Genomic DNA, 10,463 nt, shown 5'->3' with positions numbered 1-10,463 from the left:
CAAGAAAATCGTTGGCCCTTCCACTCCGTGAAGATAGATGATAAGCGAGTCTAGTCCCTTTTTATACCTAACCATCCCCTTTGCCGTCAACATACTCAAGTGTGCCCTTGTGATCAACGAGATGTGCATTGTGTGGATACTGGTGACAACAATGAAGACGAGTTGACAGTGAAACAAACGTTTATTGAACATCGGAAACTTCACCGGTCAATTTTGTGAAGTGAGCAGAGTAGCCTTGTGATCTCTGCGGTATACTGCGAGGGGTTCGGTCATCTCGATGTCACACATGTCGTTTGCAAATGTCAATTCTACAGCCGCGTCCACGTCTGTGCAGAGAGCGCGAGCAGACGGCCTTGCTCTGCGGGGCGACACCGTGCTGCAGTTGCGGGATCCGACGCACTGTGCCCAGGAGCATGCGTGGCCTAATATGCACACCTGCATTGCACGAGTGGCAACGTTGAAAAGGGCCATTGTTTAACCGAATATGTTCAGTCTGTTTCACACTTAGGGGAATTCTCGGAGCGCATTGCATCGCGATGCGGCGAGCGCTGGAGTCGGGTGCCGGAAGTAGCTCACGCAGGCGCCGACGGTCAAGGCGCGTTATCTTGAACCGCGTCGACTGCTACGGCGGCGCGCGCTGGCCGCATCGTCGAGAAGCGTGCTACTATCAAGGGCAGTTCATCGTTACTGCGGGCTGGAATGATATGAGCGGCAACGGAGCCACTGTGGAAGAAGAGGACCACGATTAACGCCGGAGCATTGTGCGCCAACGTTGCTTCTGTGGAAGAAGACGACGACGTTCGAGCCACTACTGATGATGAAGGTTTCTGCGTTACATCGCCGGCGCAGGCCAACGTGTACGAGCTTCACTTGAAAAAAAAAAATCTCCGCATATCCACGACGTGAATGATGATGAGTGGGCGAAGCACCGGGGGATCATTCGGGTAAACCAGAGCTCCGGACGAGAGAGGAAGAGAGCGCGCGTCGGGAACGAACGCTCATGTGCACCACAGCGCCCCTAGCTATGGACGAGAGAGAGAGAGCGCGCGCATCGGGAACGAGACAGAAAGAGAGCGTGCGTGCGTCGGGAATGAACGCCCTTGTGCACAGCAGCGCCCCTAGCTACGGATGAGAGAAAGAGAGCGCCCGTTGGGAACGAACGCCCTTGTGCACCGCAGCGCCCCTAGCTACGGACGAGCGAGAGAGAGAGAGAGCGCGCGTCGGGAACGAACACCCTTGTGCACCGCAGCGCCCCTAGCAACGGACGAGAGAGAGAGAGCACAGCTAGCTGTGCCTCTAGCGGGAGCGGCGAGTACTAGCGTGGCTACAACGGCGCGACGGCGGACAAGGCTCGACCCTAAGGAGCTTCGCCCCTAAAAGGCAACAGACTCACGCGACCTTGCGCAATCACAGCCCAATTTCCTGCAATGCTGTTTCATTCATGCAGCGCTTCAATAAAAAATTTCAGGCGTAGAGAGCGGCGCGCTCAGAGCCCTGCCAGTACAAATGAAGTATTTTCTTCGTGATATCATCGCTCGCGCGCTTCCACAGCGACTGCAGAAGTGGCACATTGCGCTCGCGCCCGCGTTCCGGTGCGCGCGTGGTTGAAGCGAGCGAACGAGCAGGTTGGCAGATAAAAAGGAAGCGCGTGCGCAGTACGTGCTCTCGAACTTAGGCGCGCAGCCATTAGAAGGCGCGGCGATGCAGTTTAGTCGCCGCTCCCGTGGTCTCTAGAATTTTGCACTCGACTGTATATGTATTTCATCTCTTGTACAGTAAATGTAAGAAATATGGCCCACCTCGCTCACACAGAAAACAGTTTGCGTAATTATTTGTTTCCTTTTTAGTCAAAAGCACATCTCTCCACCTGCCCGGACTTTCTTCCTAGAAACATGTTTAATACAAGCAAAGTCTTTCCGTTTAATTAACCCCATAATGCCCAAACACAATTACGCTTTAAAGATAATAAAAGGACCTTGTTTGCCTTTATTTCTGGCCACGGAGAGTACATTTGCACAAAAAAAGTCGCAGTTTCACCCGAAATGCAAAGCATCAATTGCGGTAGAAAATTAGAGAACCATAGGAAGTAAGGATAGTATTTTTATCGGCCGTGTCAACTTGTAAAAATGAGTTTGCTAACTAAATTAACAAGCATACATGGTGTCAGTGCACACAGCAAATATGAACACATCAAACTCGATGATTACGGGCACTCGCTGTCAAAACGCTGACATGAGTAAACGCGGCAGCAGCAGCGAGCGAACAGTCTTCCTGCTGTTGTGCATCGCTTCAACGCAAACTGAGTGCCGAGAACACACAACACGCACAAAACTACGAGCCGCCGACGCACCTATAGACTCTGCCCCCACGCAGATCGCTCTCAAGATACGCCCGCGCGACCGCGCGAAGCCGCCACATACGCAGTTGCAGCCGGGTAGAATGCCGCCCCCTCCCTTCCCTCTTCCTTAATGCCTCGCAACATTGGCTACCTCGCGCGCAACGGAAGACGACGCGTTTCCTGTCCGCTTTCCTCTCGTTCGCCCGGGCTAAATTTAAACGCGATTGTCGGCTCCCCGCGCTTGCTTTCACACGCACATACAGCGTAGGGGCGCGCGGCGGACGGTGTTATCACTCTTGGATTGGACTTTATACGGAACCTCACGGCGACGGCAGAAATGCACTTGGAATGTCCATATGATTGCTATCGCAATAAAAGAGCCCAATAAAATAGTTTAGTACAGGCATAATTAGTAATGATGTATGTAGCAATTACTTTTTAAAACTGTCCACAGCTGTAGCCTCGCTTCAGCGTACTAAAAATGCGACTATAAACTACGAGTTAGGTTGATTTGCTTAAACTTATTTTTGAGCTTTGAAACTCAGCATATAAAGGATACGTTGGGCATTACAAGGTTAAGATTAATCTTGTCGAGATAATATTTACAGTCAAGTCTCATGAGCACCGACGCGCACGAGCACACAATTGGGCGGCACATTGGCATGATTGATAAGATCGGGCAACCACCCGAATTAGATAAGAAATTGTGGCTGCTGCAGGCACGCAAGCGAGGCGCGTGAGCGTGACTTTTTTTTTAGTTCCTTTGTCAACTAGAAGCGCGAGACCGCCATAGGTTCTAGCGCTCTCTTCTGATAATGCGGACGGAAAGAATCGCGTGGCCAGGCGTAACCTCGTTGTCTTCGAGAAAGTTCGAGAACCATATCGTAGCCGCTTGCGAAGCGCGCCGAGGGGACAGCAAATTGTGAGCGACTCGTTATTGTGGCGGCAGGAAAATTTGCTCCTTCCGGACGCCTAACGTCCCAGTGTGAACTAAAGGTCATCAAAGACGGTGTTGCAGAAACGTTGTAGAGAACGACCTTCCTCAAGAGCAACCAGCCGGCAAGTGCCTCCAAGGTGCGCCTTCATTGTTCGAGCATGCCTCTTAAAACGCGGAAGGAAAATGGCGTTTCGATCAATTTACTCGAATAGGGACTGAACTTAATTGCAGTTATCCGGCTAAACTAACGCTTATCATGATTGGTGTAGTTAGTGGGGAGTCCTGAATATGCATACAGACCCATTCAATGCTGTGTAGAGCGCGCAAGCATCTGGCTAGGGCAAAACAAGTGCTGCCGCTCAGGACCAGCAACGTGCGCAATCTTGCACACCTGCGTGGTCGCACTTGAACCTTTGTTCACAATAACATAACCAGCAGGTGCCGCTAAGCGTCGTCCACGAACACGATGCAGAACTACCTGCTCACGCGCTGTGCACAGAAATGAGTTGGTCTGTGTTATATACTTACGGCGCAAAACTGAAAACGGCGCCAGCAAGACTGAAAACACCGACAGCGTTGTTAGAGTGTCATTTCACTAGAATATAAGAGCGCATGCTTCTTCTTTCACGTAATTGTGCTGGCAGTTTTTGTAGAGGCGAACCATGCCACATATATTCGGAGTGCAGTATCTTACAGAAAACATAGACAGCGGGCAGCGCTGTCCGTGTTGTCTCGCTTCCAGCTGGGTTCCACTTCCCGTGATACCGCAACAATCAAGACCGCCTAAAAGTAGTTAACAATAGCACATAACTTAATTCACTCTTGCGGTAAAAGAAGCGCGCCAAATGTGCCACATTAAAAGCTTTCACGTGCGCGCCTTCAGTCCCTGTCGTCCCACTCCAACGTCTTCGTTTGCTTCCCGGCCTGTAAACTACTGACTAAAAATGGCAAGCCACGAGCAAAGTTTTCGTAAGAGCCAGTTTCTTGATCAAATCTGCTTCAGTTATCTTAAACAAGGACGTTAGCTTATATTAAACTATATTTACTGAAAGTGCGCACTGCAACATACAAAAAAAAGAATCACGGTAGTCAACCCTAATCTTTGACTTAGGTGTCTCTTATACCCCTGACACAAGGGCAAAAGTAAAGTCCTTTGCAGGAAACCTCTTTTGTTACTCCGAAGGATCCTTTTCAGAAAGGAGTTGCGTGGATGACACACGGCAGCGCACTAACTTCTTTAGGTGGTTCCTCAAATGAACGCGGCAAAAAATAAAAAAAGGCGCGGCGTTTAATGATTGTAGATAATAAAAACATTTTCGCATTTTTGATGGCTTATAATGGGCATATTTCGAGTTTAACATGGCGGCGCTAGCGACGTGGTGCGGGCGTTTGAGAGTATAGCTAGAGTAAATCTTCACTGTTCGACAAATCGCATTACCGCTGAAATTTAAATCATTTTCCAAGGTAAAACAAATACTTACAGGGTACCTTAGTTATGTAACAGGTTTTCTTCTATTGATGAGTTGTGCATGCTGTACGCGAGAGTACACCTTTCCGCTTGAAAAGTAGATGCCCGATCTTCTTTCCCGCAAAGGAACTTTGCCGGGAGGAAGATACTCCTTTGTCGTGTGTCACTGCGCTTGAACGCCTTTCCAGTAGATGTCCCCTTAGCTAAAGGACTTTAGAGTGCCCGTGTGTCAGGGGTATTAGTGGCACTCGCATCGCGGCATTCTGTGCTTTGGTGTGTCGTAATCAGTGGTTTCTAATTCTAATTATTCCAGACACTTCAGTAACTCAACTTGTAGCTAAACTATATATGCTTTGATATCATACCTATAATGAAACCCATGAATTGTGTACTGTACTATTTTTTTCTTCTATATTTTCTGATTAATTTTGAATTTCGTCCCCGGTCATCTCAGGAGGTGAACCGGAAGTGGTGCGCAAGAAACAAGAATGTCACTCGATGCTCGTGCCACTAATAAGGCCTATCTCTGTTGTTCTGCTAGTGATAACAAGGGAACATGCACGCTGAAGATTCACAGTTGGTAAAAGTTTCTCTCCCTCTCTATTTCTTCCTATCGCATTCAAAACTGCACGTTCGGCGAGTTGCTAGGTTAGCATCGTGTCTCTATCTTCGTTCCTTTCCCACTGTTTGATTTCGGCAATTTCTTTGAACTGGGACGTTGCCTTCGCCGCAGTAGCGGACTATGCAGCCTGCATTGATATCGCGGCTTGCTTCGACCTTGGCTGCCATTTTGCCATATGTCGGTGCATGTGGTTGCGTGTAAGAGTGCTCACTGCTTTCGTGAATAGCTTTAACTTCTGCTGTGAAACCGCCATTCACGGCGATTTTTCAGGGGGACCACAGAGTGACCGAAAGAATACTGACTGCTCGTGCATGCAAGACATCCCCGTGACTCTTGATTCAAGCAATGGGGGAACGGACAACCGGGCCAAGTTCCGCTTCCCAGCAGACGAGGTGAGCACAATCCTTGCTGTTGCTTTCGAAGTGAAGCGATTGCGCTTAATGAACTTTTCGTGTATCTGCTATGCAATGTGTGCCTTCCGCTGCTTTTGGCTGTAAAACGCTTTCTTTTTCCTGGTCGCGAAATGGCGGATCAAGCCTTACACAAATGCACTAGAGTTGCCTGTTCAGTGCAGCATGTCGCTGAATTTCATGCCGGTGCGTTGAAAGAAATGTGGCCGTTCCATATGCCGAAACGCATTCGAAACTCGCTTTAAGGGCCTTCATGGACTAATGCAGGCAGCTTTACGTTTGCCGGAGTTTTGCCATGTTTCTGATTGTTTCTGCCGTGGCACAATCGGCGGAAAGCATGCCGAATCAGGGATACGCCAACAACAAAAAATTACGCAGAAGACAAATTTTGTGCAGATCCAAGACCCATGTTGGAATCTACTTGAAAAGAAGCTTTATATTTAAACCCTATACAACTATCGACGATGCGTACAATTGTTTAATTTCTTCCTATGCAACGAGTACGTTTATGAAATGTTTATGCGCGACCTTCACCTCGTACATTTTTTTTTTTATAATTGTGAACTACGCCGTTGAGAAGCTGTTACGACGTGCAAACAGGGAATCAGGCGGATGCACTGTGTGAGATTTGTGCGATTTGTGATGCTTGACGAGGCAAGAAAGCTGATGACAGATGTATGCGCAGAGGTGCAGGATACAGTTGTAATCACGCGTATTCGCGATATATTCGAGGCAGCTGTAATCCTGGAAGAAAGCGTGGTTCGGCAGCTCTGCGTAGACGGCAACAGACGACAATGTACTCTGCTGTTTGGCTACGTGCTTATGTCTGTATTTTTGAAGAGCGATCCTATCATTATGGAAGAGCTTCTTCGACGTTCGTCAATGCGCACTAAGGTAAAATTAGGAACACTCGACTTTACTTTGCCCATGCTGCGTTATTAACTAGACTAGTATATCGCATAAATTTGTGTTTTTTTTGCCCGTGTCTATTTTTGTTTTTTTGTGCCCGATACGTCAAAGATTTTTTTTTGTACAATATAGACCTTCTGTAATATGTTCACTTCTGTCTGTAGCTTCTGTCTGTAACTCGGTTTTCACTTCTCTTCTCACGTCATTCTTAATAAAAAAAATGGGGCTGACAGACGGAGTAGCACACGTGATATGAAGGTTACAAACAGGGATAAGGTAACCTCAGAAAGGCTGGCCAACGTTTCGATGGCCGTGTGTGGCAACCGATGTAATCTGTGCATTGTGGATACAACTTATATCCAGGGAAACATTTAAAAGAAAGGTATGACGTCAAGAGTGGACTAATAATCGGAATTTGATGTGCCTCGGCACGAACGTTTTAATACCTTTAAGGTCCGCCATTTCGACCAGTATACACTTCTCTTCCAGCTCCCTTCAGATTACATGCGAGCGTTACTTCAACCATGTTTTCTACTTAAGAATGCCAGGAAATGAATAGGGTTAAATGATAGTGCCACAGAGGGTTATAAAACGAGTTCTTGATAATTCATCTGCTATTATACATTCAATATACATGACAGAATCAAGTAGTTATGCCTCACTTGATGAAACGTAATCTATGCTTTATTATTATCTTTTTAGATAACAAAAATCTATGGGAATCATATTCACAATATTATTTAAATACAATACCATGCAAAATCATGTACTGCTATAAAGTTATCGGACGAGGCAGCGCTGGGACACATTATTTCACAATCATTTCAACCTACCACTTTTACTGCCTGTAGTGTGTTCCCAAATTTTAGGGAGAGTAACACTCTCCTTTGAGCGGCGTGCCGCATTTTTCGTCGCGGCGTGACGCAGCACGTCCAGATGCACGCGGTATCCAACAGTCAGGTGTAGCACCTGCCGGGTCTGTAAGTTAGCTCAGGCGAAATTTGAAGTGAAGCGTACGGCACTGATTGAACAAACACGCAAGGAAATAACGACTACAGACAAAACCACTGCCTCTCTGGGAGCAGTGCCATTCTGCATGACTTAAAGCTGTGCACAGGCGCACACAGGCATGCTAATTCTTGTGGCAGAGTCACCTATCTGTAGAGTCGCGAAAAACTAATTCATTGTGAAATATAAAAGCATTCAGTATTTAATGTTAAATTGCCTACGAGGGAATTGGTGCTTGATTGGGCAATCTTTCGCATAATCACTTTAGATTTTTAGAGCACACCCCTTGGGCGCCCGTTGCTGCTTCGGCGTACCTCGCCATAACCGAGCGAACGATAACAGCGAAGGACAAAAGAGCGAATGAGGAGTGCCGCGGAGGATGAAAGATGGCGATAGCGAAGAGAGCTCGAGGAGGAAAGCGGAGGAAGCCACCTTGAAGACCCACCAGATGGCGCTCACGTCCGCGCATCCACAGCAGCGGCGACGCCGGCAGACGGGGGAAAGAAAAAAAAAGTCGCAGTCTCACCCAAAAGGCGAAGCATCAATTGTGATAGCAAATTAGTACAGAGCTATACAGAGTAGAGATAGTAGTTTTATTGGCTGTATAAACTTGGCCACATTCGCTTACTAATTGAATCAACAAGCATTGCGTCAGTGCTCACAAGCAAACTAGATCCCAGTCACCGACCGGGGACAACCGCTGTCAAAACGCTGGCGTGAGCAAGCGCACTTGCACGTACAGCGTACGGCACGCGGCGACAATTTTTGTCCACCTTAGACTTTACACGGAACCTGAACGCAACGACGACGGCGACGCCGACGGCAGAAATTCGCTTGGAGTGTCCATATAATTGCTATCGCACTAATAAAATCACATGGTTGGGAATGTTGACACGTGTATTTGAATATTGATATTTAACAGTTTGGATTCTGCGTGTTTCCACGTCACGACCACGTGACAATGTAGCGAGAGGCGCACGTAATAGTATCGCATATAGTAATTCAGCAAGACAGCCTTTGTGGAATAATCCTACTTTACTATTAAATGTACAGATAGAATCACACTTGTCTAGAGCAGTCGAGCGGCCGGCTGCGTGCTGCAACAGCGCCACGTACCGGCAGTCGCTGGGTTCGAGATACGTTGGATGCAAGCGCCAAAAGCCTGCACGCGACATGTGCACTTGCGGCCTATCTGCGATGTCAACCTGTAAATTTGATCATAAGAGATAGTCAGTTACCTTACTTTCTTTTTCTTCTTTTTTTGTTTTTTGCTTGCTGTCGCTTGTGGAACGACCGCTGTCCGTGATAAGCGTGGATGTGCAACGGAATGCATGCACTGGCTCTGAGAACTACACATGATTCAATATACACAATGGCAATGATTCGGTGAATGGTGACATCAACGCCAATTGGCACATGAAGTGATAGACGAAAACGACGACTGACGCGAAGTAAAACGCATTTTTTGCTCTGTTATCAGCTGCGGTGCCGGCTGCACGCGACGAATCAGGCAGCGAATAAGTGCAGATCCCGCCCACCCACGTTCGTGAAAAAATCTACAGGCCGAAATGGCCGCGAGAAGCCATGCCGCATGCAGGCTTTTGGCGCTTGCATCCAACATATCTCGAACCCAGCTACTACCGGTAAGCGGCGCTTCTGCAGTCCGCAGCCGGCCGCTCGACTGCTCTAGACAAGTGTGATTCTATCTGTACTAGAGGTGAATGGGGCGCTAAGGTCGTTCACCTTCCGTGGGAATGGTGGGAAATGTACGTATTTGTCTAATCACCGTGCTTGAGATTTCAGGACGTCCTTGTGGCTTGTTATGATTTCTTCTCAATTCACAAGCAACGCTATTTTTCGAAACACACGACGGAAATAAGTATCAGCGCTGGTGCATAATCATTGCGAATTAGTGCAGTTTTAAGTTAATATTTCGTTGAAATTGATCAATTTGCGCAGTCACGAAATCGTGTAAAACCATAAGGACATACTATAAGCAATTTCATGAAGTACCCACAATTCTCGAGTTGGCTGAACCGCAACACTTGGTGCTCCCATATACGCCGTATGTCCTTTTGGTATCCAAGTCGACGCCTCTCTGGTTACAGCGCGTGCTTATGCACTACGTTGTAACCAATTTGGATATTCAGGTGGCGTGAGAAGCAACTTATAAATTACATGTCGCCTATAAACGGGCATGGCGGCACACATTAACGAGCAAGCACTTGCAAGTTATACACTGCGACAGTAATTTGCGACAATACGTGTTGAAGCGTCAGTCGGACGATTAAGGATTAGAATGCAGAAAAATTCTATAGAATTTGTATTCAGCGAATTGATCTTTTTTCAGCCCTGGAATACACTTCACCATAACCTGCACCTTTCGGTTGGGTTCATCGTCGAATTTGCTGGACAGTTGAATACGGCAGAGAATTCCTCCATGTTTTTCATGGGCATTTCGACTCTGAAAAGAAAGAACGCAATAGCACATATGTTCCTTTAAATATATTGAAAAAGGGCTATAGAAAAATAGTACATCGAATTGCAGAGCAAATTAACAATTCTGCAACTGGCAAAACTTCAAGTGAGCGGAGGCTTCATAAACCAGAAAAGAGAATCAATGAAATGACTGGTGGTGCCGCTGCTTTGAAGATTCCGAATTAGCATGCCGTGACGTCAGATTTTGAAAGCACGTACTTGGGACTAGTCAACTGTATCACGGCAAACAAAAAATGCTCCATTGAATTGTTGGGGAGTGAGAGATTCGAAAC

General features: G+C 47.2%; 1 protein-coding gene across 2 annotated transcripts in view; it reads right to left on the bottom strand.

The window, feature by feature from the left end:
• Positions 1 to 10,003: 10,003 nt before the first annotated feature.
• The window catches only part of LOC119432760 (membrane metallo-endopeptidase-like 1), a 35,601-nt gene continuing 35,141 nt past the window's right edge, over positions 10,004 to 10,463 (bottom strand). For both annotated transcript variants that reach the window (XM_049658819.1, XM_037699917.2), the window contains one exon: positions 10,004 to 10,156. In XM_049658819.1, coding sequence (XP_049514776.1) covers positions 10,057 to 10,156 — 100 coding nt within the window. In that variant the 3' untranslated portion in view covers positions 10,004 to 10,056. The remainder of the gene's footprint in view (positions 10,157 to 10,463) is intronic.

This window comes from Dermacentor silvarum, chromosome 11 (assembly GCF_013339745.2).
Source record: "Dermacentor silvarum isolate Dsil-2018 chromosome 11, BIME_Dsil_1.4, whole genome shotgun sequence".
Lineage (NCBI taxonomy): Eukaryota > Metazoa > Arthropoda > Arachnida > Ixodida > Ixodidae > Dermacentor > Dermacentor silvarum.
This window is presented reverse-complemented; position numbering and strand designations above follow the sequence as displayed.